This window comes from Xylocopa sonorina, chromosome 15, assembly GCF_050948175.1.
Source record: "Xylocopa sonorina isolate GNS202 chromosome 15, iyXylSono1_principal, whole genome shotgun sequence".
Classification (NCBI taxonomy): domain Eukaryota; kingdom Metazoa; phylum Arthropoda; class Insecta; order Hymenoptera; family Apidae; genus Xylocopa; species Xylocopa sonorina.
In genome coordinates, this window is record NC_135207.1 from 6,489,952 (window position 1) to 6,505,763 (window position 15,812).

General features: G+C 32.3%; 2 protein-coding genes across 5 annotated transcripts; one reads left to right on the plus strand and one right to left on the minus strand.

Annotated features, from left to right (window-relative positions):
* The first annotated feature begins 52 nt into the window (after positions 1–52).
* Aldh-iii (Aldehyde dehydrogenase type III) lies at positions 53–12,303 on the plus strand. 4 transcript variants are annotated; one of them, XM_076907093.1, is made up of 13 exons: positions 53–168; positions 2,947–3,070; positions 7,537–7,574; positions 7,686–7,829; positions 7,923–8,018; positions 8,109–8,330; positions 8,447–8,610; positions 8,758–8,988; positions 9,104–9,301; positions 10,310–10,425; positions 10,717–10,852; positions 11,073–11,226; positions 12,117–12,303. In XM_076907093.1, exons 1-13 carry the CDS (start codon positions 166–168, stop codon positions 12,132–12,134), a joined length of 1,644 nt encoding a protein of 547 aa, XP_076763208.1. In that variant the 5' UTR covers positions 53–165; the 3' UTR covers positions 12,135–12,303. The 4 variants fall into 4 exon arrangements, 3 of the variants coding, with proteins under 3 accessions (XP_076763208.1, XP_076763207.1, XP_076763206.1); XM_076907092.1 differs by lacking the exons at positions 10,310–10,425; positions 12,117–12,303 and adding an exon at positions 9,482–9,597 and having other exon boundaries at positions 11,073–11,389; XM_076907091.1 differs by lacking the exon at positions 12,117–12,303 and having other exon boundaries at positions 11,073–11,388.
* A 1,041-nt stretch (positions 12,304–13,344) lies between these two features.
* On the minus strand, positions 13,345–15,812 carry Csn1b (COP9 signalosome subunit 1b). The gene is made up of 6 exons (XM_076907242.1): positions 15,677–15,812; positions 15,341–15,433; positions 14,089–15,210; positions 13,837–13,971; positions 13,671–13,734; positions 13,345–13,609 (listed from the first exon to the last, which is right to left on the minus strand). The coding sequence occupies exons 1-5, from the start codon at positions 15,701–15,703 to the stop codon at positions 13,678–13,680; spliced, it is 1,434 nt and encodes a 477-aa protein (XP_076763357.1). The 5' UTR covers positions 15,704–15,812; the 3' UTR covers positions 13,345–13,609; positions 13,671–13,677.

Sequence of the window (15,812 nt, forward strand, 5' to 3'; positions counted from 1 at the left end):
ATATGCCTTTCATCGTCATATCGGCAGCGCCATTGCCAGCCATTTGCGTCAAAACTGAATAACCAATCTTCATCGATTTTGCCTGATTGGTCGATCGCTAAACGAGCTACACAGCGGATTATCAATTGTAGAACGTAGAGCGTCAGAACGTAACCAGGAACAAAAATGGTAAGTGTGGATGCTTGAAAACCGCTGATCACGATCTTCTTTCGAAGCGTTGCCGTTTAACGAAATTTAAACTAAAAAAAAAAAAGTAAAACGTCCAGAGCGTCGACAATCGAAAATCCCAAAGGAAGAAATAATTACAACTCTGCAATAACAAACAGTGAATTGCCGGAACGAAATCATTTGAACGGTACAACTGAAGAAGCGATGAGACCCGGAGAAAGTAAATTTGAATTGAACGATTCCTGCTAAATAAATTTTTATACAACACACAGACACATGTACGTACATTCGACTTCTCAAGAAAAAAAAAAAAAAAAAACACGTGGAATTTTTTGCAGCTGGACTCGAGGAATGGATTAAAATCGAACAGGCTGTGCTACCTGCTCGTTGAAATCACCGAAATATACCTGACACCTGTATAACGACTATAAACCGGTTAAAATAGAGGTTTCTTATTCGTTTCTGTTTATTTGTGAGGTTCGAGGGCATTAATTCGTTCATCGAAGGGGAGAATGTTTTAGAAAAGACTTTGGAATCAAGCAAATAAGTTGCGTGGACGGTTATTTGCGAATAAGAAGGAAGATTTAAAGTGAATCGAAGTGAATTAATGTTAAAGTGAATTAGTGCGAGAAGAATTTGTGGTATCGACTGGACAAGTGACCTAATAGTGATCTAATATTTCGAATATTTTCAATTTATCATATATAAATAGATATCATTCGCAAGGAAGAAAAGTGAAAAAATAATTTGAAAGAAGGACAGTGAGAATTGAAGAATTGCTTCGTTATTATGGTCGCTGAAGAGTGAAATAATCGAAGTTAAAACGACGAATAAATCATAGTGTAAAACCGTACTATAGATTATGCCTTGAAATAATGGAAACTTCCTAGTAAAACTAGTTCACTGTTTTTATATACAAGGAAATACATTATCTATCTATTCCACATGTAATTCTAATCCCGATGAATTTTGCATAATTTATACGCATTTCACACAGTTAGCGAATACAGAACGAATGACTAACAGTGTAGAATTGAAATAATAAATACTTAGTAATTAATATTTAATTACTTACTATTTTATCGTAAAAAGATACTGGTTTTCCTACCAGCACATAAATTAATTTTAGCTTAGTAATAGCGTAGTAACTGAAACTGTTTTGTAATAAATGAATTAAATCTAAAGTGAGCATATTTGCTCCGGTTACATACAATCTTTGGTTAATCAGCATTAACAATTTTTGTCAATACTTTTCAGAAAACTCGACGATGTACCGAGCGATATTTACAGTTAACGGCTCATTCCACAAGCTACCATCGTTTCCTGTATTCTTTTGCATTTGCTACATTACCATATAATACAAATCAGACGCGAAATCTACATATTCAAACGATATTCCGATTTTAATCGTATAATATATATATATATGCTGATTATGTTTTTAATTCGGATCAACTTCGAACCACGCTTCGGTCCACTCAAATTTCTGTTTTCACTGTACTGATTTTACCATATAACATAAGTAGGAACATTGGACCAAAGTACAACTTTTGCTTTTCGTTTATAGTAAATCTGGATAAAAACGATATTTTAAAATAGTATTTCATTGCGTAAAATATTTTAATTACCTACTATTATTTAGTTCAACAAATATCGCAAATGCTTCTCAGTTTCAACGATAATGATAACCTTTTCAGCAACTAATTGCTGTTGGAAATTTCACAAGTGGCCAGGTAGTTTTTAGCGTATCGTATTGACTTTGCATCTTTTACGATGGTGTGGCATTTGAAAAGGATATTTCTACTTGTTCAGTCTTGGTACGGCTGTGTGAAAGGCAACGTCGTCCTTCCTCAGCTCGAGAATCTATTGTCCACCGTTGAACACGACTAATCGTTCGATGAATCTGAGAATTTCACGAATACCCTATCGACGGATAGTGCTTTAGAAACGCGGTTCTTCCGTAAGTATTCAAGTTCCAACCTCGAAAGGCATTCGGATGAATAAATTACTGTTTGACGATATGATCGAGCGACGAAAAAATTCGATTAACTACGAGTTTAATTAACAAACGTATAATCAGTGTGTTTTTATAAATAATCGTGCTGTCAAACGAATGCGTGCCGTAACTTTTTATTTGCTTCTCTAAAAATACGCAAAATAAAGCTATTAGCCTGGATTTCTTCTCGGATTCACAAGAATTTCCTTGATAGAACGCCGATGTAAGGATATTGATAAATCCCGTAGAAATGAAAAGTGATCGGTAGCCTAAACTTTCACTTCCGCTAGCTATCAACTACGAAAACTGGGATACCTCGTTTGCTTCTTGAACCGTCTCTCTTCTGGATGATTCTAATGAAAACCTCAATCGCTGACTCTCTGTTCACTGAACATTTTTATTCGCAATCTCAAACACGAGCAATTGAACCAGAATCAGAACAACTGTTTTTTATGACGAATAAGGAAGCTACGAAATCAACTCGTTTACTTTTCGAGTTTCAAATTATAATTAAGGCAACTCCCTCTCGACTAGTGCAACTGTACTAACCGCGCGTTCCTGATGATGGACAACTACTTCTAAGCCATCAGCACTCGTTCCTCGTGTGTGCCTTTCACTCCTGCATGCTATTTAAATTAATTCAAATACAAACTGAAAGAACCGTCGCTTATGATAAATCAACTTTAGAAGAACGCGGCTACAATTAATTCAATTTTTATGATGCGTAACATTACGCGCAAAATGTGTTAATACTAATTTAAATCTGACTTGTCTACTTGCAGGCTGAAGTGGCGATCGACATATCCGGTCAAGAACCAATCTCCGACGAGACTGGAGGTATGAAATCAATCGAGGAGGAATGTCGGATCGATCTGCAATCAGAACTGTCAGACAACATAGATTCGAGTGAGTGATATTATATAACACGTATTACCGTGCTTAATTATCAGCAACTTCTTATGATCGAAAATTTCGCAATCGCTACGAGATCGACGGAATGGTAAAAATTATAGAAGAAGAGACTGTTAAAAATGTGCTTGTTGTTTATATAGAACATTCTTCGAAGAAATTAACGTCTGTCTGTTAATCAAAGGCTATTAACATTCTCTCTGAAATACTCTCTGTACAGTATATGAAATTATTATTTTACCTTCTAAGTGCTGACATTAATTACTAAGTGGTCTGACGAGTTCATCCTGCATTCAATAACGTATACATTTGTTACGACGTAGCCTAAGGCAGCAAGAAACACGAAGTCGGTTGAAAAATAGAAGAAGCGTTATGTCTTCTTCTTTTTTTTCCCCCCCGCTCCTTTTGTCTTTACTTATCTAGAGATGAAAAATAATGTACACGCGCGCAAATCTATACGACAAAAAAATTGATTCTTTGCTAATATTTGCCTAAAATTTTCTAAAAGATCTCAAAATCGTAATTAATTATCGATCACTTTCTACAAATCTGTACGATTAGTCATAAAGGAATTCTGATATTCTTATACATTTTCATTCGTTCAGGATTTTGCAAAATCCCAATAAAAAAAGAAATAAATTCAAGTGGTGTCGTCGATAGTGAATTTGTCGAAATACTCGAATAACGAAAATGAAAGAGACGACGAGAATGCGTAACTTTTCGTGTGATACTGGCGCGGTGCTTCTTCGCAGGCGCGGGTACGCGCACGTTATAGCAAGCGGAAAGTTATATATAAAAGAGCTAGTGGAGATACATTTAAAAGAGCTGGTCATGCGAACATCGTCACAGAAGGTTTATCTGGCTCTTAGTGTCTGTGCGGTTTTTACACTCACGTTCCAACTCGGATTACATTAAAACGTAACGCGGAGAACAACCTAGAGGAATAAACTTAAAACAGTGAGAAAAAAGTAGCGTACCGATAACTGCGCTAAAATTCATTTTTCACAAATGAAAGGTGTGTAGCTACAAACGATTTTTTATATTAAAAATAAGAAGAGAGCTATCGTGAACGTACGATAATTAAATACCAATTTTTGTGGAGGGGACTAAACACTTGGAATTAATTCAAAATTATTTAAAAGAGGAACAGATGATCATGAATTCGAGATAGACGAGAACATTATTTCTTTACTTCCATCGCGACATTAGTCATCAGTTTTTTACGGTGCAATTAGGACACTGATTATTATGTTAGATTACGTATTATCTTGTGCTATGTGTACGTATCAGCTGTCTGGAGGAATGCACGAGGTGCAAAGTACGTAGAGACTGTGTAGACATTTTTAATACTTTTATAGAATATACTGTTTACTTTCCGCTTATGGCATCCGAAATCAATGAATAACTCAAGTTTTTTCCGTTCTGTACGACTGCTTATATTTAACAAAAGAGTCTGATGGTTCTTCTATTCAATGCGAATTGTGAATTGAAAAGTTGCATTCTGGTGAACAGATATTCATAAATTACGTATATGTAATACTTGTATCGTAAATTACATCAATGGAATAATTTGAACGTAACAACTGTTCGACAGCTCTATTTCTGAGTACCTGACCAACCAAAGTCAGCTTTTTTATCCTTTATTCAGTCGCGTGATTTATCTTATCGGTTTTCTTTCATTTTGCAAGATGATGCAAGTGTGCAACTTTCTATAAGTTTCGGTAAAAAAAAAAGACCGTACGATATCTAAGAACGTTTAAAAAAAAATGAATATCGGGTCTTCAAAATCGATATGTCGTAGTGAGGACACAGAAAATTGTATGCTTATACCTATCGAAAGTAAGAAAAAGTTCGTAACAAAACGGAAGTATAGAGTGCAATAAAACTTTCGAATTCATCCGAACCCTTTATTAGCCATGGAAAGAAAGTACCAGAGAAATAGATTAGAGTAATTCTATGCGTAGATAATGAGTTCTAACAACATCTTTGGATAAGGTCAAACAGTTGTCGTCGAGTGCATGTACGATTAGATTTTTCTCTAGAAGCAGGAAGTATTATATGCAATTTTTAATTCTATTTAGAAAGCAGATCGCTATAAATCAGTGCAAAGCATAGAAAGACAACAAAAATGAAGCATGAACTAAAAATTTTGGTAGAACCAGCGATAAAATGCTATGATAACACGAATGGTAAGAATTTGTTGAAAAAATGAAATGCAATGTTGCATGCTTCAACGTGTAATTCAAACAACACACATTTGTCGATGCACTTGCTAATTGCGATTCATCCTTTACCGAGAAGTATCATTGTCTTTACTGACAAGTCATCGTGACATTTGAATTTCGCGCGCAATCGAAGGCGGTAAATGTGTACACGATTCAATCTGACGCTATAACTATTTTATCCGTTAAACCATTTCTTCATTCACGATATTAACTACTTGTCAGTTAATTGATGATAATTTAATAACCTACTACCACAAAATTAAGCAATATATATTGTCACATACCATGCAAGAATGAACGGACCCACGCCATTGCATCTGTATCAATGTGTAGCTGGCAATGAGACGATACTGAAATCAAACATTAAAAGTATTTTACTTTTCATTCATATTTAATATAAATAAACAAAGAGTTTACAATGTTCTATCACAGACTTCTTATGAAAATTTTTCTATAAATTCCTGTTTAACTAAATGATGATATAACTTTCAACGAATATCAATTTGAATGAATATTTCATATCAATTACATACACTCGAATTGGTAGAGAACGTTAATATCTCATTTGGTCGATTGAGCGTGTAGACCAGAGGTCGGGAACCATTTTACTATTAGGAAGTAATAAAGAAGGCCGTTATAATTTTTTATAATTCACTATTAATATTCTACTTTGTATCGTACTATACGTAATGAAATGTTAATTAATAAAAGAGCTAGCTTTTATAAAGGCCGCACAAGAAATACATAATAGCCGCACGTTCCCCACTTACGGTGTAGATTAATGTTGCAAACTGTTTCACTGAGAAAAAGCACTTTTTGACATGATTATTATAATGCACGACAACGTTACCTTAATAAACTATTCTTCCACTAAAAGGATCAAACCACAACGCACGTAAAATATTTGCACGCATAATCACAGATTAAAGTTTGACTATTACCGCCGCTATTATCGCCATTATAGAAAAACTAACTGACTGACCTTTTCGTTACAATTCCTATTTGAAATTTACGTAGTGCTGACACCTATAAAGAATTCGTAAGACGACCATGACTTCCTTATCGTGTAAGCTATACATATAGAGCAATCTGTTTTTTCTTTTTTTTTTTTTTTTTTTTTTTTTCTTAAGAATTTATAATGATAACTGTACAATATATATCTGGCATCGTTCAAAACATGTGTATTTGCATAGATATTTTAAGTCACTCATCTAAATATGTAACGATTGTCAACGATACTTGATTGTTATGTTTGCGTTTTCGTACACAGAAAAACAAATTTATCGTTCCCATTACGTCACGTTCCATTTTGCTTTCTTACCATTTATATACGTATGTGTAAAAAGAATTTGTAGTCCTTTGATATATTATATAAGCATTTCTCGTCATACCTGTATTATCATTCGGGACAAAGTCGAATTAGTTTTTATAGATTTATTAATTGAAGTTAACGCATTTAATAAATATATCGGAAAGGTATGTATTCTTGCCGCTTTACATGATCCCAAAAGTAGTTGCACTATTGAACAACTGTTTACTATATTATACATTAAAACAACCAACAGCAACAGCTTTTTATACTTCAATGCGTTGTCTCGCAAACGAATGTATCGTACATTAAGTTTCCATAAAAAATAAGAAAAAAATGTACACGTGCCAACGTATCAGTGTAACATAAACTTTGACGTAATAATGTACCAGAATAATTTATAATTTATAACTGGAATATAAGAATAGCGCGTACGAGGGGCGTGTCGTGACACGCATGCTGTCATGTTACAGCTGTGTCACTGACACGATGTACTGTCTGGAATAATAAATCATAAAAATCGAAGCTTTACGCTTCATTGACAATATATTGATACACGAACTCGGAATTGAAATGTGTATCTGAAAGTTAAAAAAAAAAAAATATATATATATATATATATATAGTAATTGATATTCACATTGTTACTTAATTAAGCAATTAATTTTAGAAACTTCAATACTAATTAATGATTCGATCCGATCGAATACAATCACAATGAAATTAATGCAAGTTATGCGAACTGATACGCAAGAAACACCGAAAAGATGAATTATACATTGTCTTCTATTAACAATGGCAATGATTAACATTTATTTCGTTGTGTACGTGTAACCATTCGTATATAAATATAGATGTATAAATAACTTCATTCTATACTTAATTCAAGTTTACGGCAATTATTTGTTATCTGTACTTTCTTGTTCCAGCACAAACAAATGGGAAAATGATGACGGACTATGCAAGCGTAAGTATATTAACTTTTTCCGTGGTGTACACTAATGTCCAACCAATTCTATCTCTTGCAGATTTTGGAAACACACTAAAACGCATAGCTTATTCTATAACTTTTTTTCAGCTTCTTGAACAGGCAAGAAATACATTCTTAAGTGGTAAAACAAGACCACTAGAATGGAGAATAAAACAGTTAAAACAAATACAACTTATGTTGAACGAATGCCAGCAGGAAATTGTTTCTGCTTTTGCTTCTGATTTACATAGGGTTTGTAAAATAATTATTTTCAAAAAGAATTTGTACATTAATTACTTCACAGCTATATACCATGTAATTCTCTAATAAATTTGATCTTTCTAGAGCAAATTTGAGACTATTGCATTAGATACAGTAATGATAGAGGCTGAACTCCAAACGACTATTATGAATCTTAAAGAATGGTCAGCTGATGACAAGGTATTTTTTATATATATAGCTAGACTGTCTAAATTTAAATTATTTAATTTGCATAGGTAAATACAAAATGTAACTATCCATATCTTTTAGCCTCCAAAACCAACAGCTAACATATTGGACAAAATTCAAATTAAAAAAGATCCATACGGTGTAGTTCTCATTATATCTCCATGGAACTATCCTCTCCAACTATGTTTAGTTCCTCTAATAGGTGCAATAGCTGCTGGTAATTGTGCTATCGTGAAGCCATCAGAAATATCTCCAGCTACATCGAAACTTATTGCAGAAATGCTATCAAAATATTTAGATCAGGTTTGTCATTCGGACGAATTTTTAAGAAGCATTTCTTTCAAGTATAATCATATGAAGTTAATCGCGTACGTTAATTGCGTATATTTTAACATATGTAATGTTTTCATTTTTTCTAGGACTGTATTCATGTTGTATTAGGGGGCATTTCTGAGACAGCAATGCTACTTAAACAAAGGTTCGATTACATTTTTTTCACAGGATCAACTTCAATCGGAAAAATCGTTCAGGATGCAGCGAATAAATTTCTGACCCCAGTGACACTGGAACTTGGCGGTAAAAGGTAAAAAATAAATATATTTTCATTTCAAGTAGTAGGGGGGTGGAAGTAAATGGTCTGCGGGTCCACTCGTTAGAAAATATTAAAAATGTGATGAATAGTTAAAAAGATAGTTCAAAATTGATGAATACATTCTTCTACAATTTATAGCCCTGTGTACATAGATAATACGGTGGATTTAGATGTGACAGTGAAAAGAGTAATGTGGGGCAAATGCATTAATATGGGTCAAACATGCATTGCACCCGATTATGTACTTTGCACACCTGAAATTCAAGATAAATTTATACAAAAGGCAAAAGAAGTTCTGAAAGAATGGTATGGCGATAATATTAAGGAAAACCGAGACCTAGCACGTATAGTTAACGAAAAAAATTATCAGTGAGTTATATTCTATGACAAGTCTTTTAGTTAGACATTGAGTCTGTTTAAAAGTATTTCGTAATTTTGTGTTTTTTATATTTTATATTCAACTGTATCTTATGTACATTTATAGACGTCTCGTGAAATATTTAAGTAATGGTAAAATAGCATTGGGAGGTGTCTGTGATGCCAACGACAAGTTTATCTCGCCAACAATACTCGTTGACGTTAAGCCTACGGATCCTGTCATGCAAGATGAAATATTTGGACCAATATTACCATTTATAAATGTAAATAATGCTTATGAAGCGATTAATTTTATAAATGGTCGGTAAGTTTACTTACTTGTAAATTTTTCTTAATATGCAAGTCTCTTAAAAAAGTAAGTGATATACAGCGACCGAAAGTATACATACTAAACAATTTAAATCATAAGGTTGATAGTATCAGGATGTATTATTCACCATATAATTTCGTATATTTATTCAGCAAGTAATCTTTTGTCATCTAGCGAATCCGCACTTGTACTATATATATTTTCCAAGGACAAAAGGATACAAAATTTATTAATTAATCAAACTCGTACTGGAAGCGTAGCGGTAAATGAGACAATAATGTCATTTTGTGGTGAGTTAGGATATTAGGCAATGAATGCTAGATTGCTTTTTACGCAGAATGTAGATAGGCAGTGCAAATTGTACAGATTCTTCGATAACAATACTTTTGCAACCAGTATCGAAAATTAATTTATTTCTAAATATTCCTTGTATGCACGAAACATTATGTATATATTATGTTTAATTACAAATACTGCAAACTCCATGATTATGATGATGAATTTAAAACAAAAAATATTTATTTTCGAAACTTAAAAAAGAAAGTAATTATTTTTCTCTGTACAATTTAATTTTATTTTATCAGATTATCAAATTGGATATTTTAAATCATAAATTGGAGTCTTTACCGCTGGTTAGAATTCAAGGGACTTTTAGTGTATTATTTGTTGTAATTGCAGGAGTAAGGTTCAAAAATGCATCTCCCTGTTTGATGTATCTACACTGTCCTATATGTTACTATCAACTGTTATATTATATACTTATTTAACTTTATTTTGCCCACAAGCCTAAAATTGTTTGTCAAAGTGAAATTAAATGGTAATTTGGTCTTGAGTAATATTTTTGTAATTACGGCTTTCCTCAATATTATATTAATAATTTGTTCAATTACTATGATCAGTGTAGTACTAAATATAATGATTCAGTTCATTTGATTTCCTGTTGACAACAAATTACCATTTCGAACCATATTTTTCAAAGTATTATATAAAAATTTCATATAGGGAGAAGCCATTAGCATTGTATGTATTTAGCATTGATGAGAAAACTACAAAGTTGATTCTAGACAACACAACGAGTGGTGGTGTTTGCATTAATGATGTAATGATGCATGGAACAGGTATTGGGTTATTTTCATTACTGCTTTCTGTTAATAACAAAGCTTTGTAACATATGTATCGTAACATAAATAACCAGAGTTACCTCTTAATGTTAGTTAGTTAATCTATGTGCATGTAAATCCCCTTAACATTATAGTCCTTTTGCTTATATTTCATCTTATTCTTATGCAAGCTTCAAGTAGTTAATTAAATTATTTCATCGGAAAATGTTTTTTATTTTATGATGTAACAATAACCGATTAATATATTAATCATATATTGATAATTGTACGTGATTATTCACTTTTTAGTTGATACTATACCATTTGGTGGTGTTGGTTATTCTGGCATAGGAGCCTATCATGGAAAATATACTTATGAAACTTTTGTGCATAAAAAAGGCTGTCTTATTAAAGACTTTAATAAACTATCTGAAAAAATCGGATCGTAAGTAATATTTCATACAGTTACATTGTATATTGTTGTTAAATAATTTGAATAATTTAGCTATTTGGAGAGAACAAACGTTTCCATATATATCATTCATTTGTTGGAATAGTGATACACAATTCAATTTTGAAACATGCTCAAAGTTTTCAGTGGCAGTATATGCTGTAATCTAACAAAAGCAATGAATTCATAAACAATTATTTACCATTTACTGCAGATGCCGTTATCCACCATATAGCGAGAAGAAATTGTCCATCTTACAATTCCTACTGCTAACACGGCTAAATATACCAGGAATTAAATATACCCCACACGTTTTAGCGTTTGGTTTGGGAATTCTTGCCGCGTTTGGCATTTCAGCCATGATGAAGGTATATAAACTGAAGCGCATTTAACGTACATTTCAATTTCCCTTCGTAACAGTTTTGAACCATATTATTCATCATCGCACAAATAATTGCCGCGCAATACACAGGGTTTCTTCAAGAAGTAGTTGGTGAAAAACAAATTATCTTTCTAAAATATATATTAACAAGACTTTAAATGCTTATAGTAGATACTCACCAAGAGTGAATATTGCCCTGTTAATATAGATTTTGCTATTATCTTATCGATTTAAAATCGATTTTTATTTTTTAGAAACTCCCAATATCACGAGTGATTTTTCTCGAATAAAAAAATACATATCGCACAAAAATACATGTTCACAAATATAAAAGCTAATTTCACGTTGACAGGATTGATTGCGAAGCCATTTGAATGGACATTTTTCTCTCAGTGAATACTAAAAGACTTTTAAAATCCCGTAATAAATAGAAAATTTTATAGTTTATCAAATAATTTATCAAAACCAAAATTTTCCAAATATATAGACCTGTAATTCGAAAAATTATGTTTTGTTTAACTTCATAAATGATCTACTTTTGCTCAATTTATAAATCCGAAGAATACCTTGTACTCGTAATAGTTTACAATGATGAGAATTTAAAAATTCATGTTATATTTTTCTACATAGTTTACGTGTACATTTTTTTCCATCATGTTTATCAAGAGACATCGATAATAGCATGCACATATTAAATGTTAGAAATTAACATCATTTCATGTTAACATTATACACAAAATAATTATATTTCATTATTACGTAGTTCCTAACACATTATGCACTTAAAATACTAAAACTTTAATAAAGGCAAGTAAGACTTACTGTAAGAAACATGATTATTTTTTTTTATTCCTAACATGAAAAATATTTTTTCAGATTGACAATGAAAAGTAATAATGGAGACCTTGCTGTTGTTATTACCATAAATATTTCTTATTAATTGCAAATTTTAAAATGTTATGCATGTATAATTTTTATACTTTAGTTCGTTCATTTTTGTACACACATTTTTATTAAAAAAATTCTATCTTAGTATAGTTTGTTTATACAAAGAAATTTTAGAGTAAAATATTATCATTTGTTTAATAGTTTACTAAATCGATTAAATTGTTGTCGCATATTATTTTTGAAGCATCGATTATTGCAATTTTATCGAACAATTAAATTTTATTACTCTAGTTATGTATCTGTAAAGTATACAATATTTTTTATTTGAAAATTCGATTTGACGAACCAAGCATTTATACATTCACGGCAATTAATTTCAGATAATCGTTGTTCAAATGTTATTAATATTGTGCAAACTGACATGTGCGAATTAAAAGTTAATTATGTTTTTAATATCATGTCTATAACTGTAAGATTATTATATTTTTATAATGACACTTTATACTTTCTGTTAATATTTGAATGAAATTTATCGGAGAATATATAATTACACGATATATAAAGAATGTACAATGTACAAATTTGTTGCCACGATATTAATTAAGTGTACGAAAACCACGATTATTTTGCTACTTTTGACAGAATTATGTATTATAATTGTCATACTGTTTATAATTCAATCTTGCGAATAAATCAAATATAAAGTAATAATGCTTGAATTTAATAATTATATGTTGGCAATTATACAGTATGTGCGATTTTACTGGAAACGTGTAAATATGCTGACAATATTTCAGACGAAAATCATAGAGTACTAAGGGGTACGTGTAAATGAAACTTTGTATTCTTTTATTAAATACTCTTATAATTAATATCGAACCATTTTCAAAACAATATCCACGCGTGCATTTTATAGGTAGTGTTTTGAATACAGTTCGATGTTAGCTATAAAAACATATAATAAAAAATGTAAGTTTGCGCCAAAAAATTTGAACGTCATTTTCATAGATCCCTCCAAGATCTATTACATAAGATCATCATACGTACCTATTGGTATCCTGCAATTTTTGTCTAAAATATTCTTTAAGATATTTACATGTTTCTAGACAAATCTTAAGCACACACACACACACACACACACACACTACACACTGTGTATGCGATCACGATTATTAATGACGATAAAAACGACAAATAATACGATAGAAAAAGTTGCTTTCATGCATGAAAAAAGGGCGTTCACGTATTTATTAATAATAAAGTTTTTAATACATTAAATATTATCAAAGATTTATTTATACGTACGATTAACGCATTCTTGAAAATACTTAATCTCTAGTTATAGTGTATTATATACATGTTGCGCAGCGTTTGTTAAACGTTCAAATTCATATCAGCAGATTTTGAATATTTATTAATAACGTGTCCAATATAGTATCGAACTACTTCTCCGCGTATCGTACTGACCAGTGGCAGTTCATCTGCACAAATATGTTTATCAACCCGAGGAAGGTTAGTTTAAATCACAGTTCAATTTCTTACCACTGAACTACTGTTTCCAGGTGACTGACATCTCTCCCCCTTGAGTGTTATCACGTTGTGGACTCTGAAGCGTAATTAAAAAAGAAAAAGTGTACTAGAATGTAAACGAATATTAAAATTTCTCGTGTTTCATCCTTCCGTATTTAAAAGCAATGGCTACGATTACCTTAACTTGAATTTGTTGTTTCAACATCGCGGCCCTTAAGATTAACATACGCGTACGCCTCTGATATTCTTTTCCAACACTTATAGATTTCTCGAAAGTTGTACTGCGTTGATCAACATCCTTTGCATATAGAATCTAAATGCAAATAGTAGAGTTCATCGTATGTATTAAAATTTACATTCTATTTAACTCATATTTATAATTGTTTTAAACTTATATGTGCGCATATATAAAGGTTAACATGTTAATTACTTTGTTATGGGAATCTATACGAGCTTGTATTTGGCCATCGAGAATCAACTGCATAAGCTCGTCCTCTAATTCGGAAACAGTCCTGTTAAAAGCAGTCGCCATACGTCTCATATCCGCACTTAAATATGGACTAAAGTATTGTATCAGCGCTCTGTTACGAATTTTCGTGTATAATACATTAACGTGCGGTGCTATATACATATCCAACAATATATTGTCTTTAATCTCATCCAATAATTTCAAACACGACGCATACTTCGATTCGTAAAATTTGAAGATGATATCTCTTAATTGCGGTTCCAATTCTAGGAATAATTTAAAGGAACTGCTAAAGATGACCTGTTTCTGCAATTCATGCCTGTCGAACGTTGCCAAAGCACAGAGTCCTCCGTATAATGCAACATTTCCGGGAGATAATAATTCAGGACAATCGCAGTGATCTAACGACGCTTGTAAAAAGTGTCTCGCGGCCATTTTATATTTTCTCGTTGCTAGTTCCGCGAGACCAGCAGCGACTTTCAACTTTGTTACTATAGACTGATTATTGTCCTTGCCATGAACGTCGGAAAAGTCTGGTGTACTTTCAGCCTTTGTTACATAACTTAATACATGGGCCCAATTTTGCAAGTAAACCGAAACCTTGATAACATTTAGGCACATGTTTACAATGTGCTTCCCACTTGTGCAATAATCTCTCGCTCTCGAGTAACACTTCAAGGCATGAACGAGGTCTCCGCAATCTAAATAATGATCGCCTAGATCGTCGTGACCTCTTCTGATACTTTCTTTGATTGAATTACTTCTATAATTCTTAAGATCTGTATCAAATTTTTCTAGTTTCAATGCAGCCTTTTTAGAACGAGATTCAACCCAGGCTTGATCTAAAGTTAGCATATCTTGAGACGTCGATTGCGCTGCAACGTCTGGTAATCCAGGCGTACCTACAGCTTGCACTAATTTCTTGTGCAGTATCACATACAGGGAAACATTATACGTTGTCATCACATAAGATATGGCCATTTTAAGTGCCTCTATCCTTAGCATTGGACAATGATCGGCTATGTATATGAGTCTATATAATTTGGCAAGGCCTATGTAACTATTAGCATAGACTTCCAAATCCTACGAGTAAATGAAATAAAAAATTGTAAAAATACTTGTTCGGTTGAACATTTAATTTGTGTATGTCGTCGTGTGACTAATGCCAATATAATGTATAGCTAAAAGATTCAATGGTGAAAATAAGACCTACCAAAGTTGGATTTTCCACAATGTACGGCTCTTCTTCTGCATTGTCATTATCTTCCGTAGGAGCATCAACTTGCATGGGCTCCACAACATTTTGCTACGTACACAAAATGCGAGCATGTAGAAAATTATGCCTTGGATATTCGAAATATACGGGCAAGAAATAGCAAGGTGATAAAATTAACGAAAAAACGTAATCGATATAATAAAAATTGCAGTATAGATAGAAAAATATATACAACATCATTAGAGAACAATATTTGAATTTGTTACGATTTTTCTCTAGATAAAGTGTTTCATTCGTTCGCATTATACGTTGCGTATCGTTTGAAGAAATTACCTGAACGTCGTGAACTTGCAATGGCATGACAACGTTTACTTTTATGTTACTTCTCCGTGGTACTGTGAAAGAGAAAACAAAACTTTGTAAGAGTGAGTATGCACATAGAATCGAGGCATGCGTACATACACGTATG